Below are 23,828 nucleotides of genomic sequence, written 5' to 3'. Positions count from 1 at the left end.
TCAAATCATGCCCAAGAGTGAGGGTAAAAGAGTCTCAGTCTTGGCAGGAGAAAAAAATAAACCCCAAAAATCCAGCAAAGCTGCTGGGGGACTCACTAGGTTAGGAAATTCAGCCTAAACACAGAATTCTCCTCAACAGTGGGTATGCCTGACCTGGAATGGGACCCGATTGTTGATGATGATGATGGTGAGTGGAGTGGGTTGCTGTGTCCACCCATCTGCGCTGTAGTTTCCCTGATTCCGCTAATCCGAGATGTTTCATGGAGGAATATTATAATCTCCTTGGAGGTCCTGCATACTGTTGAGCATTCTTCTTCGTTTGATAGGGTGACCTAGGCCCAGTATATTAAGTGTCACTAATTTGATGGCAGTGATCATTCCCTAAGTGTATGTGTCTTAAGAAGTGCGGGTCGTGTATCGATATTGCCTTGGGGCACTCTGGTGTGGTGGCGGTTGGTACCGCCGCCATGATCTAACTTTGGATGCAGGCAACTCATTTTGGCTCCAACGGGAGCCTTCCCCAACTCTTAACCAAACAGAATTTGAACGTTGGGTCGGTCTAAACAATCGCCTATGCCCAACACATGGCATGTGCGCCATGGCAAGAGGGTTAGGAGGGGCCGGTGTATCCTGTGTCCTCCGTTTCCTCATGCCACACCTGACTCGGGTGCTTTTTTTGCCACCAAGTGTTCCTTTTGAGGCTGCGGCTGTCCTTGAGTTGCCGGGGACGGCTGTATCGGCGCGTAGTTCATGTGCGCTTGGCTTTTTGACGGAGAAGCGTCTGAAGCGCTTGGATCCAGAGGGTGGAGGCGGGCCGGGTCTTTCTGGGGGCATGTAGAGTTGTTAGTTGGTAGCGGTTGGAGTGTAATCTGTTAGTAGTAAGGCCCAGTGCTGTCAGCTCTTTGGTTCCCATCTTTCAGGGCCTCAGCTGTTTTTATGCCATTTTCCACTTGATTGTGGCCCGTCCTGGCGGACGAGGGTTGTCGTTCTGATCTCTGGGTCTCTGGTGGTATTCGTTCAAAGTCTGTGGTGACTGTTGTGCTGTTGGAGGAAGCACCATGCTGTCTCTGGGTCCTCAAAGCTGTGCCACTGTTTGTCGTGTTGAACACACCATGTTGCTGGAAATTTCAGATAGTGTCAGAGTTTTTCAATGCTTCAAAGATCGGATTGTATTCTTTGCGTCTCCTGGAGACTTCCATCCGAGTAGTCATTGTAAATGTGTATGTTTGCAGTTCCTATTTTGATGGGACATGCCACCCTGTAGGCCTTCAGGATCGTCATCTTGTGCTGGAAGTTGAGTAGGCTCATAGTTCTGATCTGTGGGCATTGATCGGGTGGCTGTTTTGGTATGGGTACCCTGTGTGCCCTCTCGATTATGAGTTCTAGTGGGTTCTTGAGCTTAAGGGAGTCTCATAGGAAGTCATGGATGAACGTCTCGAGGTTCGCTCCCTCGACGTTCTTGGGTAGACCCACCACCCGTAGGTTGTTCCAGCGGGATGGATTTTCCTGATCATCTATTTTCTCCCCAAGTCTTTGCACTTCTCTGATCACCCTGTCCAAGTCCGTCTCCACCGGTGTCTGGTTGTCTTCGACCGCGCTGATCTGTTGTTCATTGTCAGTGATGCGCTCTGCCTGGGCAGCCAGATGGGTTTGCAGTTCAGGTTTGATGTCCAGTACGGTGTTTGTTTCTTGGGTCTGTTGCCTGATGATCCGCATTTCCGCCAGGATGGTCTGCAGCTGTGTCTGGACGTCCATCTCCGTTTTGTTCCTGTTGGACCTTCTTGGTTGGTTGGGCAGGGTGGGGGTGGGGGCTGTAGGTTCTTCTGCTGCTAAGGTGCAGCTTTCTTTTTGCATGCCCGTTCGACCCTTTGCGCCCAGTCCTCTTCGGGGTATCATCCAAGTTGGTGGGTCGCGGTGCCGCTTCTGAGCCCTCCACTGCCCCCTGCGATGTTGTCTTATCTGCAGCGTTTCGGCAGGTCCCAATGTGCTTAGCTGTTGGTGAGTCACCCCTGTCCCCATGAGGGTGTAAGTGCTTGGCGTCTCAAGTGTGATCCCTTTGGATGTGCCCCCTAGCTCTTCCTCCGGTCTGTTGCCTCAGGCGCTGTGGTGCCGGGGATGGGGTGGGGCCGGCGTGCTGCTGATAGTCTGTAGAGTAGCTGATCAGCTGTCCGCGAGATTGTGTTTTGTGCCGCCTTAGCTCGCAGTTATCAGGGCAGCCTCTGTTCTCCATGTTATGTGGGCGGAGGGGGAGATTTGCTGTGGGGGGTGGCTTTGCTCTCTGATAGTTGCTCACCCCTGGATCAGCGTGGTGTCGACAGTGAGCCGTTGGGTCTCAATTTACTGTGCACACCCTTGTGTGTGTTTGCAGTTGCATAGGCGTCCTATGGGAAGTCTAGATTGGTGTGCTGGTATCTGTGCATTTACTAGTTTCAGGGGTTTTTGGTATCCCCCTGCTGCCATGGTGCGGTTGGGCTTCTCTACTTCCAGGATATTAGTGCCCAGGCTGGGTGGCCCGTGTGGTCCAATAGAATTCTGTGTCCTTGCTCCCCCTCTCTGGATGCCCGCGAGGTCTGTTTGCGCTGGTCACGGCCGCGTGATTCTTAGTGGGTGACTCCCCCTCTGCAGGGTGTGGTGTCTGTCCGGTCTCCGGCTGTGCCTGGGTTGCTCCTGGTTCTTCTCGGGATGCCTGCCAGGTGGTAGGCGCCTTGTCTCTGTGTTCTGGGTGGGCTTCCCGTTTGTCTGTTTTGTTGCGGCTTAGTGGGTCTGCACTTCCTTGGTGGATGGGGGGGATTTCTGCTGTGCCGGGTCCGGTCTCCGTTTGGGGGTATGTTATTGGTGTTTCCCCTGCTCTTTACGCAGTCTTCTGGTGTGGTGGCAGATGCCCTGTGGTTGTGGTGAGGTGTGCATGAGCCCGTCCGCGGGGTGGTCGGGCTGTAGTCTGTGCCCTTAGTGTGTGGTTTCTGGTCAGTCCACCAATGGCCAGGTCGGGTGGATCCCGGGTTGCCAGGGAAGGGGGGGCTTCTGCTGTGAAGTTTGCCGTGTAGATGCAGCTTCTTGCAGTGTGCGGAGCATTCCGTGAGCGGTTGGTCCTCCACTTGCTGCTCTCTCTGTACTGGGTGCAGTGGCTACAGAGGCGTTGCACTATCACTCTGGGCTGATGCGCTTGTGGCTGCGCGCTCGTCCGTGTGCTGAGGGTCGGTTGGGGAAGTGCAGTGCGGCTGGGTGAGCTAGTTTTGGTGGGCTTTTGCAGGAGCCGTAGTCTTGGGATGGCTGTGGCCTGAACGGTTATGATTTCGGGTCTGATTTGCTTGCACTTTGGTTCCTCTGGATCGTGGTGGGGAGCGCTTTGTTCTCCTACATTTATGTTCGAGTTTGTGATTTCTGTTGTTTTTATGCAGCTTCGTCTCCGAGATGTCAGGCGCTCCACTAGCCCGTGGCCATCTTGCGCCACGCCCCCTAGTGGTCTGTACTTTTGTTATCTTTTAATGTATTTTTGTTGTGCAGGTGAGATTGGAACGTAAGGTGGGGAGGAAAATGAGCGAAGTGGCACCAAGCACTAATATGGAGGGGCAGGTGGACAGGGAAGATGTTGCGCGTGTGTTACTTCTAAGGTAGGGGGCAGTGATTCTCATGCTCCTTGGTTACAGCTTCAAAAGCACTTTGAAATTGCTTCCTTTTGCATAGTGCTGTGTTGCAGTATATGCAGAGGACTGTTGTCTTCGAAAGATATGGATCAACAGCCTCTTTTATTGCTTGCCAGGTAGCTGGTGGGATTTTGTGTCCCACAGAAGTGGTCTTTGTGTTTACAGTATCGGTTGAAGACGATGAGGTGGAGGAAGACATCCTACTACTTGCTAAGAAAGGAACAACCTTACTGAGAGCATTGCAGTGGTTGGATTTCGTGTGGCGGCGCATGGAGGTGGTCCCGTAGGAGTACTGTCCAGGTAGTCCGCGACTGATTACAAAGTTGCACTCAGTGCATTTCACTTTAGTAGCTTTAGCCTTTGGTACATTCCCAACAGTGGTAAAGAACTGCCCCACCCATGATTCTCTCTGGGTGCTAGAGGTAGGCACTTCCTCATCTAGGTCCTCATCATTATCTTTAGAAGTACTGCGCTTTATTTGTTGTGTAGGTCCTCCAGCTGGTGGTGGCTCTTGGGGAGGAGGGATGGCAATAGCTGATGCCATTTTTAAGATAAATAGCAGTTTTGCTAATATTCTTCCAAGTATGGGCTTTGTACTAGATTGTTAATGGATAATGAGTTAGAATAGGTGTAGGAGCTGTGCAAGGGCACATTTTGAGCTTGAAAGTTCCTAGATCAGTAGAAAATGCAGTTCTGGACTGTCCTCGAAGCACAGACCCGATTGCCAAGTGTGGATGCATTCGTGGACACATCAAGCCGCGCACGAGCGCATGGTCATGTGGCACTGTCCGGAAGGTCCGCGATTATTTCGGACGTTCTGACGTCGACGGATGCAAAAACTATGCAAAAAGTTTCAAAAAATGTACAGAAGTGTTGTGATGCTACAAGGTGGGAAATTAGTTTTAAGGTGAAACTTTGTAAATTGGATAAGAATGCTGCTATTGGGGTAGGTATGATATTAATACGCTGTAGGAAGATAGCATGCACTGATAAAAACCCATGAAATTCACTGAAAAAACTTTGTTAAAGGGACGTTATGGTTACAAGTAAAGTCGAAAAACCTCAGAAATTTGCCAGTTATTGTTAGCTAAGCAACCATAACTCTCGCCACCACTGTGCACTGCTAAGACTAACACCAGGACATCAAATATGACATCACAAATGTCATTGATGACATCACATATCTGGGCCACTTGTTTTTGTTCACTGACATATCTAGGCCAGGTGGTTTTGTTCACTGACATTCAGAATATAAAATCTCAAAAGGTGCTATATATCTAGACGTTAACCTTGTCATATGTTAAAGTACTTAGCTTACCATAACTGGCGAATTTCTGAGGTTTTTCGGTTTTACTTGTAACCAGAACGTCCCTTTAACAATGCTTTTTCAATTGTCACATGGCAGACATCGCCTCGTTTCTTGGTCCCAGACTTGGAAGGGTTGATGTCTGAGTGGGAAAGAGTCACTGTTGGCCCAGCAGGATGCCCACAAAGTTCCAGCCGAAACCGCGCTCCAGGAGACTTTGTACAGCAGATTGGTCCAGGTACCAGGCTATTGGGAAATCGCAGCTCTGAGAGGAATGGCTCCAAATGCAGTCAGTCTCGAGACTGGTTAGGCCCACCAGTCCAAGGGAGGTGTGGGGGAGAGAGTGCAGTCTGGAACTTCCCCCTCGAGCAGAAGAGGAGGTTGGAGCAGCAGTGGTTACTCAGCAGTCACTGGCGGTTCGCTAGAGGTGGCTGCAGACATCCTTGTTCCTCAGATTCTTTGTTCATGGGGCGACTCTCCTTTTCTGCTCCAGGACCCTCGCCTTTTATGCAGGAAAACCATCTGGATTCACCAATCACCATTAAAGCTGCGACAGCAGCCTGTGTGTAAAGTTCACAATGATCCGTAGAAATCCTCCACTGCCACCAGCCATTCAGATGAACTTGTCACTGTAACTTAAAAGTTACAGTAGAAGTGGAAAAAGGGATACATTGTGTGCCTTCAGTACTCCACATAAGATGGGGGATGTGCCGATTCAAAAACTTGAATCCAATTTTTGTATTGCCGAGCGCACACCTAGATTAAAGATTTTTACAGAATTTGTAGAAAATTAGCGGGGTGCCGGGGAGAATAACAACCTTGACACTGGGTTGTTTTAACCTACGTAAAACCAACAGATTGTCCACAAACTTGTGGAACTCTCCCGTCCCCTGCACACCCTTTAGACTGTAGAGACAGTCAAGATTTTTACACAATGGTAATAGTAAGTTTCTTTAAGAAAAGAGAAATTTGTGAGAAAAACTAATTTTCGACACTGATAGTGTAAAACAGAGTGATGGAGACCATCAATTTTAATTTCGTTTTAAATTATCTGTATAGATTTGAATTTCAATTCATTCATCATCCATTCTTAATGAGCATGATAACATAAAGGTATTCATTTTGAAGTCACATTCAATAATATAATTTGTGGGCATACAATGTGTTTATCACACTTTCTACAAAATTAACTTTTCCCATGTAATATCCATAGGAAGTGATAATAAATGTTTTCTCGACGCGTTTCGGGGTGTCCCCTTCTTCAGGATTTGTTAGCCCTCTTCATTACCGTTAATCTTTGGTTCGCCTACAATATATGATACAGTAATCAGATTTTAGGTTCTCACTGATAACTGTCATTTAACTCTTGAGAGAAAACTTTTTACAATAATCACCTAGATTTCCAATATGGAATATCCTGACTGAATTTATTATTAACAGTAATGTCAACCCAATAGTTGTTGAATATCTCAGTTGCTATACAACCTGTAGATGTGATAGAAAAACAGTAGAAAAGGCTCGGTTAAAAAAAGAGATCTGAATTTGTGAAGGAAAATCTAGTCATGTCTATCTGAGAGTAAAAATATTACCTTTTGGTATTTTTGTAAAAAGCTACTTCTTCATTGGAACAAGTCGCTGTAGTACAAAGAGAGAGTCCTCAGGGATGGAGATAATGCGGCAATGGGAGATTCCTCCGCTCGTGTCTGTAAAAACACGTACATGTGCTATGTGAGAAAATTGCAATGTTCTGCCCATATGGATAAACAATGGGGCGGGATCATTTTATAGAGTATACTCTATGAAGGCCTCTAGGCTAAAGCTATGGAGTTTTAGAGCTGCTGGTAAAAACTACTTAATTTGATTCCCTTACCTCCTTCCTGAGAAGATGCTCCGATTACCGGTGCTGAAGCTCGAACCGTTCCTCACGGTTCTCGCTGAAGATGGCCGATATTTACATGACGTCATGATGTTTAGGACGTGAACGTGTGACGGGAAAACATCACACGGGCGTATTTGAAAAGAACTATACGAGTTTACAATTGTATGTTGGTGCATTCCAATACTAATTCAAGGGGTTTAGGTCAAATTAAATTGAAATAAAGAATCGGGAGATGAATATAGGGAGTGCCTCATGTTACTTGTGGTAAATTCACTTGATTGTGCATATCGTGATAGGGTGTTGGAGTATTGGACATCCGTGTGCTTACCATTTCAAGAGAAGCATGCTCACATTCTATGGTTTGTATCTTAATACTTTCATCATAAGTAAATCATCAGACAATGTAAACAAGAAAATTCAATAATGTATTTGACAACAAATGATGTTTTGTACACATTAAGTTTTTGATTAGGTCAAAAGAAACGGTATTGGGTTACCCTGCTAGGGGTCCATTCCTTTTCTAAAGAAATGAGGCTAAACTGTACTCCTCATTCATCCCATTGGGAGCTAGGCTGTTTAATCTCTCTATCCAGAGGATTTCCCTCTGGTTCATACGTCTGGCATGGTTGCCACCTCTTGGTGCCCTATTCACAATTTCCAAAATCACATCCTTAAATTGGGAAATATTTAGTTTTTTTAAGGCAAAATGTCTTGCTACTGGTGAGTTGATACTGTTGGTTCTTATATTGCTTTTATGCTCATTCCAGCGCTCCTTAGCTTTCCTTTGTGTCTGTCCAACATAGTAAATGCCACAAACGGCAACTTAAACCATAAATGATTGATTTTGTGTCACAGGTTGCAAAATCCTTTAGTGGGATTTTTTGGCCATTTGATGGGTGTTTTACATAGCTTTCCTTCATTATGTTGTTACAATTGCAACAGCTGAGGCACGCAAATGTGCCCGTTCTTCTCTTGGTGACATGAGGCACTCCCTATATTCATCTCCCGATTCTTTATTTCAATTTAATTTGACCTAAACCCCTTGAATTAGTATTGGAATGCACCAACATACAATTGTAAACTCTTATAGTTCTTTTCAAATACGCCTGTGTGACGTTTTCCCGTCACACGTTGACGTCCTAAACATCATGACATCATCACGCTCCAACGTGATGACGTCACAATGTAAATAGTGGCCATCTTCAGCGAGAACCGTGAGGAACGGTTCGAGCTTCAGCACCGGTCATCGGAGCATCTTCTCAGGAAGGAGGTAAGGGAATCAAATCAAGTCATTTTTACCAGCAGCTCTAAAACTCCATAGCTTTAGCCTAGAGGCCTTCATAGAGTATACTCTATAAAATGATCCCGCCCCATTGTTTATCCATATGGGCAGAAGATTGCAATTTTCTCACATAGCACATGTACGTGTTTTTACAGACACGAGCGGAGGAATCTCCCATTGCCGCATTATCTCCATCCCTGAGGACTCTCTCTTCGTACTACAGCGACTTGATCCAATGAAGAAGTAGCTTTTTACAAAAATACCGAAAGGTAATATTTTTACTCTCAGATAGACATGACTAGATTTTCCTTCCCAAATTCAGATCTCTTTTTTAACTGAGCCTTTTCTACTGTTTTTCTATCACATCTACAGGTTGTATAGCAACTGAGATATTCAACAACGATTGGGTTGACATTACTGTTAATAATAAATCCAGTCAGGATATTCCATATTGGACATCCAGGTGATTATTGTAAAAAGTTTTCTCTCAAGAGTTAAATGGCAGTTATCAGTGAGAACCTAAAATCTGATTACTGTATCATATATTGTAGGCGAACCAAAGATTAACGGTAATGAAGAGGGCTAACAAATCCTGAAGGGGACACCCCGAAACGCGTCGAGAAAACATTTATTATCACTTCCTATGGATATTACATGTGAAAAGTTAATTTTGTAGAAAGTGTGATAAACACATTGTATGCCCACGAATTATATTATTGAATGTGACTTCAAAATGAATACGTTTATGTTATCATGTTCATTAAGACCGGATGATGAATGAATTGAAATTCAAATCTATACAGATAATTTAAAACGAAATTAAAATTGATGGTCTCCATCACTCTGTTTTACACTATTGGTGTCGAAAATTAGTTTTCTCACAAATTTCTCTTTTCTTAAAGAAACTTACTATTACCATTGTGTAAAAATCTTGACTGTCTCTACAGTCTAAAGGGTGTGCAGGGGACGGGAGAGTTCCACAAGTTTGTGGACAATCTGTTGGTTTTACACCGATTCAAAAACATACAAGTAGGGTAGGATAAAAAGTGTCCCCCTGTCCTTGACACTTATCAAAAGGAAAGTAAAAGGCAGCTCAACGTGCTCCCAGCAACACTGCACAGAAAGTGCTGTGTGCTGTAATAATAAATGGCAGATGCCATAGAGGTTGGTGGAAAGCATGACTCCAAAAAGGGTTGAAAAAGGTTCCCACGCAGGAGAACTGATAAAAATCCAGGAGTCCAGCAAAATATGCTGGGGGACTCGCAAGTGATAAGAATTATGCACAAAAATGATATTCCACCTAACAATGGCACACCGTACTATAGCCAAGAGTTTATTTAACAAAGAATGAATAAAAAGCTTGAAGCTTCAGTGGCGTAGGTGCCCTTCAAGACACTGTTACTGGCGAGGAGGTTTCTCCCAGCCCCTCCACGCAAGCCCATTTAAGAGCAACTGCTGAGGCTACTATGAGAAAGCAACCTCCCCACTGGGAGGGTGTGTGGCACTGCTTGGATGGAGACATGAAGACCTGTGTTTTTCTTAAAGGGGTTTGCACAAATGAGTACCTTGTCAATAGCTGGAATTATGGGGCAAGCATGAAACTGAGCCACATAAACAAATTCCCCTCTAGCTTTGATTTCAAGAGGACTGGTCAAGCATGTTGTGGGGGCGAGTTGCCTTTGGGGCACTATATGCCCAAAGGGAGGAGTTCAATAATATCTTTCCTGTTCATTGTTATTTCAGAGTTTATTAGTCTTGCATTTTGGCAGTTTGTTGTTTTTATTACTTTGAGGATTGACGGTTTTGCTTTGCAGCCTCTCCCTCCTCCTAAGACCTGTCGGCCCACTCCCTGCCCTAAGGGTTGAGTTGTATAAGGTGATAAATGTCTTTGGTTACTTTTTGTTTGAATAATATAAAGTATAAACTGTTTTTTTCTTCAGAGAGGAAGGAGCTGTAGCATGTTTAGTTGAAGATAAAAGGAATGCAAGTATGTGTGTTGCTGTACACCTGTTGGATTCATGTTTTTGATTTAGTTAATTAGAGGTACCAGGGAATGTACACCATGACACCCTCTGCTAAACCCCATTATTTGCCCTCAACCATGTCAGTTTTGAGACAGCAAGACTTATAATTTTTTAGTTTTTATGCATTCAAAGCATACTTTTACTTGTCCTATTTTCTTTTTGACACTATTTCTGAAAACATTGTTCATCTTGTCCTAAACAGCGTGTCGTTTGTATGCTGTTGCCCATATCTAGGACTGCTCCTCTTCATACTTTAGAGGCCTATTGTATGTTTATACTAAATGTATGGGCCATGTCTGTTTCTTTGTATATTTTCTGTTGGTTACCTACTATTTTCAGTTTCTTTTTTCTCTTAATAATTTTTAAATGTATTCATTAGTGCCAACATAACTTTGGATCTAAAACCTTAGATTGACATAGCTTCTTTTTACTGTCGCACGTCCCCTATGTGCATCTTCCAAGCTTCATTATTTTTCCTAACTTGCTGATAAATTGTGCAAGAATAGCCCAGTAGAGAAAATGTTGATTATAGAAGTTGTAGAGCAATTTGAATAAAAGCACTGTTAGTTAAATAAAATGAATAATGTGTGATGGGTCTTTAATTTGGTAGCTTGTATGTTTCAAATTGAGTCTTATCGTGGAGCCGAGTGGAGTTGGACAAATGTTCAGGGTGCAGGATTAAAGGGACTGTTGCAAGCATGGAGGTGTAATGATGAGATTTTGTTGGAATGATGATGCTGAGAGGACTCTAGAATGGAAATGGCATGGTGTGTTGGGTTATGCAGTTGATTAGTCTATGGTTTATTATTATAATGACTTCTGGCTACAAGAACTAATTCCCTAGGGCACACTGTCCCTCTTACGAAGTGTTAGGGAGAATTCTCTGTTTAGGCTGAATTTCCCTCCCTAGTGAGTCCCCCAGCAGCTTTGCTGGATTTCTGGGGTTTAATTTTTTCTCCTGCCAAGAGTGAGACTCTTTTACCCTCACTCTTGGACATGTTGAACTGTGTTATCTTGGACAAACCTTGTGTTGAATGGGCTATGGGGTCTTTTACTCCATAGGGCCTCATGTATTTTTGTGATGTGGGTTACACAGCACCCTCTGTGCCGTGACCCAGGGGTGTCCTAGGGACTCCCCAACATAGACTCCATACCCTGGGACTGACTACTGTCTCCCAGGGCATGTAAAGTCACCAAAGACTTTGCTAGTCTTGAATCCTGAACAGAACCAGTACAAACCATCATATTGTGGACGTACTGGCTGGGGCAATTCGATTGCCCCAGGGTCTGTTAGTCGAGGGGGCACGTCTCCGTCCCCCCTGATCGAGTTTTGGCTGGTGGCAGTGGAAACTACGTTTTATATTCGACCGCGAATATTTTCCTATGGGATTTCCCATTGTTTTAGGCTAACACATTTAATTATTTATTTACGGTAGCCTTAAACATACCACCGGTTTATATATTTATTTTTATAACTCCGGTTGGGACTTTTTGCCAAAACTTGATTCTAAAATGGCGTTGGTGTTCGCCTCTGTAACTCTGACCCAAAGTGGAGCCCTTTGTTCCACTTTTGGCGGGCTTCTCCACAGAAGCCCTCCAAAGTGGTGCCACTCTGTCTGGGGTACTTAGGAGGGGTGGAGGGGGGTTTAGGCACCCTGGACTGAGTTACCTAGGTAACTCAAGTCGCACTCCGTCCTGATTGGCCCAAGTGGTGAGCCGGCCGGCTCACCACTTAGCATGTTTGAGTGACAGCTAGGCTGGGTGAATGGGGGTTTGCTGCATAAAAGCAGGGCTTTGGGGACTGGAACTTCAGAAGTCGCCACAGGACCAAGAATCCGACGAGGGAAGAGCTGAGCCGACCTGCTTCGACGACACCACCCGGTGGAGCCCTGCTGAACCGTCTCACCACTTTTCCCGACGACCGAGGAGAACTCTTAACGGAGTGGCTCCTTCCCTTGACTGGTGGGGACAACCAGTTTTCGCCTTCTTTTCGCTTCTCGAGGTATCTCGTGGCCGCCTTGCCAGTGCCAAGCACCCCGGCAACCGGAACCCCACCACTTTTACCCCAAACCACGAAAGTCGGTACAACCCTTCAACCGGAGGACTCCGCGGCTGGTTTCTTCCCGGGCAGTGCAACGACCTTCTTCTTCTGCTCTTCAGCGAGAACTTCTTCTCCCCTGACCGACGTCGAGCCTTGCTGCCACTGCCTGGAACAACTGCCACCGCTGGAGGACCCTTTCCGCTTAAGGTACCGTGTTCCGCCTGGCTTCCCTTGCCACCGACTGTACGGGGTAGATTTAGCCCCCGGCTTTCGAACCTGGGAGTGCCTGGGACACCCTGGCTAAACTTTCTAAGCCACTCTAACCTCTTTCTAACTCTTTGCAAGACTTTGAATCCTTAATAACAGTGTGATCTTGGGCACATTTTCGCTCCGACTACTCTAAGAGTGGGCCCTGCCTAGTGACTTTTGTTCCCCTGTGACTTTGTGCTTCTGTGAGTCTATTGCAAGTGTTCTGGACCTTAGAGTGGTGTGTTTAACCCCTTCCTGTTCCTTTTTACCCCTTTCTTGAACCTACTAGAGTGTCATCTAACGTTAAGCGCTCACCTCTGTTTTAATTATGTGGTGTTAACTTAGAGTTGTCTAGGTAGGAGTAAGGGTTGGAACTGCTTTCATTATAACTGTGTTTGAAGTGTTTTTACTATATTTTGCTAGAGTGTTTTTAACTTATGTGTATTTTAAATAAATAACTATATACTTTTGAAACCAAGCTCTGGTCAGTGTTTGCTTGTGCTATTGTGTCTGAGTACATATTGTGTATACTTTGCATACTGCCTAACTCTTCTTGAGAGAGGTCTGACTGCTCAGCCACAGCTACCAGGTAAATCTGGGTGGTGCGGACTGCTACCAAAGGGGTTTACTGCTCTACCTGTAGTCTTAAATCTTTTGCAGTGTTCCCCAAGGGAACTGCACAGGTTTCTGCCTAACACGAAGTAGCCTAATTTCTCCTGTGAGAAGTGATGCTCCCACTTATTTATTTACAAGTTGTGCACAAGGATCTCTGAACGCGCAGATATTTTTTAGCAATATGTTAAAGATTTGAAGACTCCAAATGGAAAAAATAGGCAGAGACACGTGTGTGTGTGTGTGTACATGCACTACACGGGTCAATACAACATAGTTTCATTAGCTCTGAATTAGTCAACAGTCAAACAGAATTGATACTGTAACCTCCTCCAACTATTTTGGCATTAGTTGTGGGTTTTCTAACACAGTTCACTATAGACATTGTAATGAAGGGGAACATGATGATCTGCACCGAAGATGGACAAAACCAATCTTATGATTTTCTTGATATTTGCACAATACATAACAGTAAAGAGCACTTTTTTCAAATATTTTCAAAACCTTTCTAAAATTTGCAACACACATTGTACACTTGTGTAAAACAGTATTGCAATTGCCATCAGCGTCTCTGTCCCATAAGTGCACTCACAATTCAGGTAATTTCTAGCTGCCTTGTACATGGTGCTTCAGGTCCAAAATTGTTGGTGTTTTTAAAAGAGAAGGTTAAATGACAGGATTACCAGGCTGCAAACGTTTGGGGGGGGGGGGGCGGCAACAGGGGCTGTCTGCAGAAATGGGTCTTGGCACTTTCTTGCGGGAGAAAGCATTTGAGGCTAGAAAATTGAGAAAACATAATTCATGTGCTGAGTCAGCTTTATTTCCTTGTCAGACCAGTCTCTGGACATTGTCTAGCCCTTATGGTCCTTTTCTTTGGAAGGCTGGGTCTGTATCACCAATATCTGAGTGAAAGAAAGCCATAGCACACCTGACAGGATGTGGTAGTTCTTCCATTTTTGGATGGTTTATCCTCGTTCTGAAGGTGATAAATTGGCTGGCTTGGTGCGCACAGCATGGTCCTTCTCCCTGATCTGGAGACAGCAGGTTTGAGTGGTCCTCTTCTCTGATATAGGTTCATTTCATAAGTAGAGAGGATGGCCTTCTGCTTCATTGTGGAATTGATCTAGCTTTGCAACTCTGTGTTGTAAGGGGAGGCTACTGTTGTATGATTCCCCAAGCATAGGTGGAAGCTCTGTATAGACAGCTGTAAGTGATTAAAAAGGATGACCAATAGTTACAGGGACCTCATGATTTCTGTATTATCAAGTTGCAGCATCATATATTTGTTGGCACTTATATCAGAGCCATCATTTTTACAAGGGCACATCCACTTGAATCAAGAGATGCACAATATCCCCTTCTTTCCTAGGCCGTTTGCTTATCACCCAAATGAGACCTTACCGAATGTAAACCTCAGAAGAGTTCAACAATTTTAAATAAACCATTGGCCACGTGTATGATTTGAGCCAGGTTTAGTCATTGCAGAGAATGCCACCAACAGAAAGACACATGTCCAAGGTTTCCAGTGCTCTCATGAATAACAGTAAAGCCCCATTGACCATGGTCCCAGGCAGTATTCAAAGACTTGCAGTGTTTTCCTTGATTGTTTCTGAAGCAAAGATAAAGCTGTTACTCATCAATATAGGCGGGGTAGAGGAGTTTGTGGTTACCAGTGACTTTGAGGAGTGGGTGGAGGTGGGTGTTGGTGATCCTTGAAGATCAATCTATTATAACAATCGAATATTGTAAGGTATCTCTGAAGTTTCAACCTCTGATTCATTACAATATTGGTTTAAGCCAACTTCAAACCTTTTCAATTAACCTACTTTGTTTGCTCTTTCACAGATCTATTACTACCACAACGTGAAATGCAGACAGGAAATGTTTGACAAAGATATACTGATGCTACAGGTAAATGATGTATTGAAATCGCACATGTATGTTGGGGAAAATGTTTTTTTTTTAATCGTGATGTTCATTTTGCAAAGCAATACATTCAACATGTTGAGGAACATTAGTCAGCAACGTTCCAAAAGGGTAAATAATCCAATAACTGGTGTACTGCTTACTTTCCTAGCGATAAAGCACATACCAGAGGGCCCAAGGAAAACATAACCGTCGACTGGGTGTAGGGATTGCCTTTGGCCATTCCATTAATTCTACTGCCTGGCATCTGGAGATAATGATCATACTCCTTCGTCCCATCCCCTTTCCTCCATACTGCATGGGCGTCCCGCACTAGGGACGGGAAACAAAATCCTTTTCACCAGAAAAATTGTCTTCACCTTTAAATTGAGATGCACCATTGAGACCCTCACACACTCTGCCTCTGGTGCCTTGGCCCAGACCACGGCTGGGACAGCTGTTCTGCGTGCAACACATTGACCCTGCATGCTCTGAAGAATCGGTTGGCCAGATGGAGAGAGCTCTTCGAAAGATCACCTCCAGAAGACATCAAAGCATGCGTGAATGTTAGGGAGAATTCTCATCTTATTGCTAATTTCCCTTACCTATAGAGTCCCCCAGTAGCTTTGCTGGATTTGAAGGGTTTGTTATTTTCTCCTGCTAAGAGTGTGACTCTTTTCCCCACTCTTAGGAATTTTTACTATGTGTGTTCAAGGCTATTTTTTGTGTTTGTCTATGGGGTTTTTGCTCACCCTCATAGGAACCATCTTTATACACGTGTTACACAGCACCTTCAGTGCAGTGACACAGGGGTGCCATAGTGACCCCCAAACATAGACTCCATACCCTGGGACTGACTACTGTCTCCCAGGGCATGTAAAGTCCCCATTGACTTTACTAGTCCATTTTTATGAACTAAACCAGTACAACCCATCTTACTATGGAGGTACTGGGAAGGGTTAATAGTTTTTCCCTGGTGTTCATTTTCGAGAGGGTACCGTACAGTCCCTCTCTCAAAAGTTTCTAGCTGGTGGCAGTGGTTACTACCGTAAATATTCGACCGCAAAAATTTCCCTATTGGAATTTCCTATTGTTCGAGGCTACCACATTTTCTAACAGCCTCTAACATACCGGCGATTTATTTAAATATTAACTTTACTCCGGTAGGTTTTATTTGCCAGAACTTTAATAAACTTCTTTCTAGTGTCTTTCTCTAAACTCCTAACCCAGGTCGGGGATCCTTTGTTCGTCATTTTGGCGGGCTTCTGCCAAGAAGCCCTCCTTTCGGCGCCACTGAGTCTGGGGTGGGTCCATTGTGTGGGAGGGGGGGGAGTAGGACCCCTGGACAGGGTTGCCTCAGCAACCCATGTCGCACTCTGTCCTGATAGGCTGGAGGGTCTCCCGCCAAGATGACCACTCCACTGTGTGAGTGACAGCTAGGCTGTATGAATGGGGATCTTTTTGCATAAAAGCAGGGTCCTGAGGACTGGAAGAGCAAGACGTCGCCACTGGAACTAAGAAGCCGAAGAGCAGAGAAGCCAAAGACACACGCAACGACTGAACCACCGGTGAAGCCCTGCTGCAGCGTCTCACCACTTTTCTCCACATGACGAGAGAAGATCTTCATCTGCAAGAGCCTTCTTCCCTTGAGTTGGTGGGGGCAACCAGTTTGCCAATTGCCTTCTTGGACCTGCCCTGGTCGAATTGCCAGTACCCTGTACTCGGAGACCGGATAGCCAGGCACCCGTCCACCTGGACGGCGATTTAAAGGAGCGTACCTTTTATTCGTCGGGCAGCACCGTGGCTGGTTTCATCCCTGGGTAGTGCAGTAACTCGAACCTTCCTCCACAACGAGAGCCTCTCTTCCTCTGCTGGATCCCCCGAACTGCAGGAACTACCAGGAACAACCGCCACCGCAGGAGCCACTTCTTCATATTAAGGTACATTGTTCCGCCAGGCCGCCCTTTTCGTGTGGTAGTGCTAAAGGTGTTTTAAATCCTTTACCTACCTGTTGGGTTGGCCGCCCCTGTCTTCTAAACATTGTCTTCCCCTTCTGCATCCAACTTTTCGAATCGTTAACCAAAGACTTGACTGCAGATACAAGAACATTTTGCTCCTGGGCTCTTTGCCCTGTACCACTGATTCTGGCACAGGCCTATTGACTCTGGCTAAATTTGTTAGAACTCCCTTCTCTAGATTGCTTCTCAACTAGAACTGTGTTGGTGCACCTGTTTCTTATAATCACCTTTTCCTTCCCACTTTTAAAACATGTGAAATGCCATTTTGCTCAGTTTTCATTTAAGTATTCTCTATACTAAAGTACTGCCTTGCCTAAACTTGTTCACAAACTTATGGGAAGTATTGCTAGGGTGTGTAAGAAGATATTTCTGTATAACTTGTGCTTTCCCTCCCTTGTGAGAAATTGCTAGAGTGCCCTTTGTGTTTGGTTTTCACTGTGCCGTTTTGCTCCGTTTTCACTCTTGCTCAAACTTGTCTACAATTTAATTAGGGAGCTGTGTATACTTTCTAGACTGATTTAAACTTACTTTATCAACTGTGATGTAGGTGTGGAACTAGAAGTGTGTAAAATAAATAAATATTCATTTTAATACAAAGCTTTGGTCAGTGTTTCCTTGTGCCATAGCACTGTAGCCCTATTGTGTAAACCCTGAATACTGCTCATCTCCCTCTTGAGATAAGTCTGACTGCTTAGCCAGAGCTACCAACTAAATCTTTGTGGTACAGACTGATACCAAGGGGGATTTATTGCTCATAACTGTAGTGTTAATCTTCTGTAGTGCTCCCTAAGGGAACTGCACAGGATTCTGCCTAACAGTGAAGAAGAATACCAGACCCAAGGTAGGTGCTCTGTTCTTCTCTGCAACCAGTAAGGGCGACTCCTTCCCCAGGAAGCGGCCAAGTGGGCGGGACCTTCCAGGTCCTAATAACAGCAAGGGGGCCAGGGCTACTGTAGCTACTGGCCCGAGGGGGCCGCAAGATCCTACCGGTACCACCGCTGAAGGGCCCCAAGGTTCTATCACCAGGCTCCAACCCGTGGGGCTTGGCCCTAATACCGGGCTAATGTCAGAGGGGGCGCCTATACGCAGCACTACCAGCACCTTGTCCAATGGCACTCCGCCTCCCAGTGCTCGACCTGAGATGCAGGGAACGTCCGAGCCGTAGCTGTGAGTGCAGGCAGATACTGGACCCAGTTCAGCAAGCACAATGCAGCAGGCACGAGGCACAGAGCAGGACAAAATGTCAGCCGGGCAGACAAGATGGTGGCTCAACCGGTGCCTCATCTGTTCGGAGACCAGGCAGGGGAGCTCACATCCCGATTGTATTGGGCAACGCCTGTTACCTTGTCCACGGCGAATCCTTCCACTTCACTGGGGAGGTACGCATACCCCAGTTTTGCGCGGCTGGGACAGCCTAGGACACCGCAGCCGCAAGGCCAAGCCCCTACAGCCACAGGCACTCCTACACCCTTAGACACCCCGCCTGCTTGGGATAGGTGCTTCGAGAAGTGCCTTACCCTCATGAGATTGCCACAGATGGGCACCATCCTCAGGGGGTTATCAAGGACATGCTCCCTCCGGTACTGCCCTAAGCTCCTACTGTGGTCCAGGCCTTGGTTCCAGCTCATCCCCTGGCTCCCACGCCCACTCGTATCACAGTGGCCCAGCACCCGGCACTGGCAGTCAGCACACCAGATACCCGCACCCAGCACGACACTGCGGGAGACACGGACGAGGAGGAAGATCCAGATACTCTGTCGGCTAAAGCATTCCTTCAGAGGCTTGCTGGTCTGACTGAGTACCTAGGGATCCCTCAGCCACAAGTGGAGCAACCTGAAGCAGGGGCCCTAGCAGAGGTGCTTACACTTCTTCCGGCCACAAGAACTGGCATCCCTCTACTGAAGGGCATGGAGTGGAATCCTTAGCCAAAAAGGGCTGGGTCAAACTGCACACCACGCATCCTGCCAACAAGCGCCTACATGCCAAATACAGGCAGATGGAAGGGGATTCCCTCTTATTGTCGGTGCACCCCCAGCCACATTCCTCTGTTATAGCAGCTTTGTCACTATATTCCAAACCCCAGTCTTCTTCAGCTGCATCCGTACTCCTGGGGAAGGAGGAAAAGCTGATGGAGGCGTTTGGCAAAAAGATCTACTCTAATGCTACGCTCCACCTGCGTCAGGCCAACACTTATGCTATGTTGGCTGCTGTTAATCAAAAACTGGCGGGAGATTGTGGACTTCCTTCCAGAGCTTCCTGCCCACAGTCAGGCACAGTTCAAGGCAGGTTGGGCAGAGGTGAAAATTGTGGCCCAGGATATCACAGAGTCTACTGTGGCCCACATTTACACCTCGGGCAGAGCTATATATATCGCCACTGACGTGAGGACGACGGCTTGGCTCAGGGCGTCAAAATTCAATCCATATGTGAGGGGGGAGACTTTTTCCACTCAACAAGGTATGAGGAACTCTACAAGAAAAAGAATAGCTCCCAGACAGCTAAATCCTTGTCAATTTGAATACAATCCACACGCAAGACCTGCAAGGCTAACCAGCGCTCAGACAGAGGTTGTGCCTTCGGAGGCTTTAGGGACCGCCAGGAGAGGCGGTCAAAAAGGCAACCTGACAGGTCTCTAGACCAGACGCAAGCAGCATAAGGCGGCTCACAAAGGGTTTCTCCAGCCCCCCCTCCTCAGCACCAGCCTCAGGGGTAAAAAAGTTGCGACGGGTCAATCCGAATCCACAAGTCTCTGGTAGGGGCGGGGGCGATGGGGCAGGCTTTCCCTTCCGGTACACCCGTGGATCCTTTTTAGTAGTGTCCACAGGCTTCCGGCTACCAATTCCGCTGTTTCCTCTTTCCTCTCCTCCACTCCCACAGATTGGGACGGCAACTCTTTTGGCGGAAATCCGCTTGCTCATAGCAAGCCAGGCCGTTCTCAGAAAAACAGGGGCTTGTATTCCCGGATATTCGCCATACACAAGAAGAACCAGGCTGGCCTGAGAGTTGGACATTTGTTCCTTGAACCTTTCTTTTTTATTTATTTTTTATTTACTTGATTGAATCGGATTAGCGATTTTTACAAGATTGTGACTGATAAAAATTCATACATTCTAAGTTTCATAAATCTATATTTTCTGCAAACAAAGTCCTTTATCATTTGGGGATCGGCACCTTGAGTCGCTCGATGTTTATTAAAACATGTTTCATTATTTGCGCCGTTGCTATTACCCATTTAGTCTTGTCTCCACTGATAAGTCTCTCCCACTACAAGATTTCTTCGAAAATAGAAGAAGCAAAGAGCGGCCTCAAGTAACTCGCTCTTGAATTCCCTGTACCAGGGGCATGTCAACAATAACTTTTGTCCTCACAAAACGACTTATTTGAACTTGACCGGCCTCTGATAGAATTTCATTGGCTTCCGGAAGGGTGAGACGTGCTCTTAGAAAGTTGTTTCTTAAAGGTTTGTTTGGACATTTTTTCAGAAATTACTGCGTACAATTTAATTTCCTCGTCTGACTCGCCAAATGAGATGACAGTTTATATTTTGCAGCTGTATCTAAAGTGAGAATTCAATCTAATTCTTCCATTTGCCTTTTTACTTTCATTGGGTTCTCAATCCATTTTTTTTCAGAACTTTGTATTTCCGCCAGCTGGTTCTTTTTTTCTTGCTTCCACTGGTTAAGCATCTGACAACGACCTCCCATAGTTTCTAGTTGGATCAAGTTGAATATATGCGGTCGATTTTCCAACAATATTTTTCTATAGAGCATCATACTATTTTGCTCAATGACAGGAGGGTTAGTTCTTGTTGATTTGGGCAAACTGAGAACAGATCTCCAAAAATATCCTTCCTGCAAGATCCATATTTTTTATGGAATATTTGGCAACACTTCAGCTCCATATGTTATTGACGAAACACATTTTGCTTTGTAGATGCTGATGACTGGAAGTAGAAAAGTGGCCATATTTTTTATCCACCGCTCTAGGTTGAGCTGTAAGCTTTCTTGTTTTTTCCTGGAGAACTTCTTGCATAGATGCCACCGATTTTGTACTGTAGAGTCACTCTGAGGTACTTAAAGTTAGACACCTTTTCTATTTCGGATCCTTCAAGGAACCATTTGAATTTTTTGACTTTTGTGTGAGAATTTTCCAAAGACATGATTTTGCTCTTCCCCTTATTAATCTCTAAATTGTTAAGAGCGGATGTATTTTGCCAGGTTGTCCAATTGTCGCTGAAGACCAATAGGGGTGTAATCTATTACAATCATGTCATCAGCATACCGTAAACGTGTTTGCGTTTGACCCAACATTGGTGGAAACGATCTTGCACTTTCCTCTGTGTCCTTGAACTCTCCCAAGTATGCTAAAATGATTGCAGGGGCAAGAGGACAACCTTGTTTAACTCCTCTCGTCGTAGCTGTCTCTTCGGACGGCTGGCCTTGCTGGCTCAGGCTTACTCTCATTCTGGTGTTAGTATGAAGAGCTCTAATCGGGTTTACGATTTCTGAGGGACACTTCCAAGAGGTTAGTTTTTCCCAGTTTTTCTCGATTGACCTGGTCAAATGCTTGAGCCAGGTCAGTGAACGCAATGAAAACCCTGGGACCCCCTTCCATGGGCTTTACTTGCCCATGATTGAAAACAGGACAATAGAAGGGAACCAAAGACCTTCCCAATGACATCTAATAGTGTAATGGAACGATCATTTCTCAGATCTTCTTTGTTACCCTTTTTGAAAATTGGACCCACTATAGATGAAGTCCAAGATGATGGTATCGAGTTTGACATGGTGCACTTGTCAAAGACAGCACTTATAAAAGGTGCCCATTCTTCTGGATGACTTTTTAAGTCAATATTAGTTATCCCGTCAGGGCCCGGAGCTCTTGATGGTTTCAATTTTTGGATCACATCTTCATTCGATTCTGTCGGCCAATTTGGCCCACAAGGTGTTACTCACTTTGCGTCCGCACTGTACTAGTTGGTACTCGATGGAATGTGGTTTTGAAGTACTCCACCCAGGTTGTTATGCCAATGCAGTTTAAAAGAGTGTCTTCCACTGGAGGTTCGACAGATCTTGTGAGAGACCAAAATTATCACTGATTCTTCGCACACACCTTCCTCAGCATCTCCTCCGAGTCCTGTTGGTACATAACAAGGCAATGGCTTTTGACCCAGGACTTGTATTTCTTTGTAGCATCGTGCAACTTGTCTCTATTTGGTTATTTAAACCATGTACTTATATTTTGATTTTCCGAAGTGCATGTCTTTTTTCTACCAAGATTTTATCAAAGATGTGATTTTTTTGGTTTTGTTAAAACTCGTTCTTTATTTACCTTGGTCTTGTAAGTGATGAGCAAAGGTTGGTAGTCGGTGATAGTTAGATTCCTGCTAAGTTCGCTGGCCCCTTTTGGATCGTTATAGTTTTTAGTGAGTTCTAAGATGTTTCTCGCACTCAACTTCAAGCAAGTACCTTGGATGTTACTTTCCAGTTGCGTATTCATTTTTGGTTTTTGTACAAAAGATGACCATGAAAAGGAAAATAAGTTGTAGTCGCTCGATTTAGTCTTTATGACCTCAAACGAAGTTACTAAGGAAGTAAGAGCTCTGGATGCGAAGTTGTAGTCAATTGTCGTGTGGGACTTGTCGCTCTCCCATGTTGGTATACGAGCTGGTTGCATAAATAGAGCATCTAAATTGATTAACACTTCTCGAGGTCATCAGATTTGACAGCTTCCCTCCTCTTACTTCAGCTGGAGTTTTTTGTTTGTTTCAAACTCTCCATATTTCCTCACTCCTGCAGGTTGCGTTCATATCACCACAAATAATTATATGCATAACTTTGTGTTCCACGAATGCGTTGTCAATTGTTTTTTCCAGCATCCTAAGGAAAGTCTTGTTGTCTAAAGCTTGAGGATTCCAATAGATGTTTATAATGATTATTGGAGTGACAAACCACTTTCCTGTGTTTTCTGTTTGTTGTTCCCAACTTACTAGTATTGCCAGCAAGAACAGGTTTACAACTAGAATTTGTTGCAAATGGAAGCTGCTTCCTGAGCGGATCGCAGTTATCAGGCCTGAGGAGGGACGGCCTTGGGCTCCTTATTGGGCCGGTGAAAGGACTAAATCGTAATCGTTGAGTGTAGGATTTTTGGTCAACCAAATTTCCTGGAGGCACAATATATCGTAGGCACCCAGGTCCACCCCTCCCGCTACCATCAGATGTCGGAAACCTTATGCATTCCAAGAACCAAACCTCACCACCCTCGTTAATGATTTTTGAAGAACTGTAGTGTCATCGTTTCGATCTGGGTGATGAGGAATTTCGCATTGATACTTTCATAGATGAGATGTTAAGGCTTTTGGAATCCAAGTCCATAATTGGTGAAGCAGAGCTGTTTTTCCCTTTCCTGAGTCGGTGCAGTTGGCAAAGGAAGATTTTGTCCAATTGTCCTTTCAATTTTCTCTATTGGCCATATGGAAATCTTCCTATCGCAAGGTGGTCCTTACATTTCTGGATGTCCATTTTTATTTTGATAGGCGTAGTTTTTGTGTGCCTCTTAGTGATTTTTTGTTTTATGTTGGTGTCTGTTTGCCTTTCTGTGACTTTATTTCTTTTTGTAACTTCTGGGGTGTGTTGGCTCACTAATCCATGCTTTTTCCACATTTGACAGTCCTCTGCTTTGGATGATCGACTGGTTTTTTGATCGGAGCCCTTATGTTGGTTGTTGTCAACTTTTGAATGGTGAGAGGGGGCCTGCAGAGCTGTTCTGTCTTTAACCGCTGTTAAGTCGTAACCTAATCCTAAAATGATTTCTTCCGCGTCTCCTATCATTTTCTTCACTACTGGTGAAGATATATGCAGGTATGATC

At 45.2% G+C, this 23,828-nt stretch overlaps 1 protein-coding gene across 3 annotated transcripts in view; it reads left to right on the top strand.

Annotated features, from left to right (window-relative positions):
* Positions 1-23,828, top strand: part of UBR2 (ubiquitin protein ligase E3 component n-recognin 2) — a 2,523,611-nt gene that overhangs the window by 838,650 nt on the left and 1,661,133 nt on the right. For all 3 annotated transcript variants that reach the window (XM_069608499.1, XM_069608498.1, XM_069608497.1), the window contains one exon: positions 14,883-14,948. In XM_069608499.1, the coding sequence (XP_069464600.1) occupies positions 14,883-14,948 (66 nt within the window). The remainder of the gene's footprint in view (positions 1-14,882; positions 14,949-23,828) is intronic.

The sequence above is a fragment of the Ambystoma mexicanum genome, chromosome 4q (assembly GCF_040938575.1).
Source record: "Ambystoma mexicanum isolate Mex_15411 chromosome 4q, UKY_AmexF1_1, whole genome shotgun sequence".
Taxonomy (NCBI): domain Eukaryota; kingdom Metazoa; phylum Chordata; class Amphibia; order Caudata; family Ambystomatidae; genus Ambystoma; species Ambystoma mexicanum.
The sequence above is the reverse complement of the archived record's forward strand: the minus strand, read 5'-3'. Positions and strand labels throughout refer to the sequence as shown.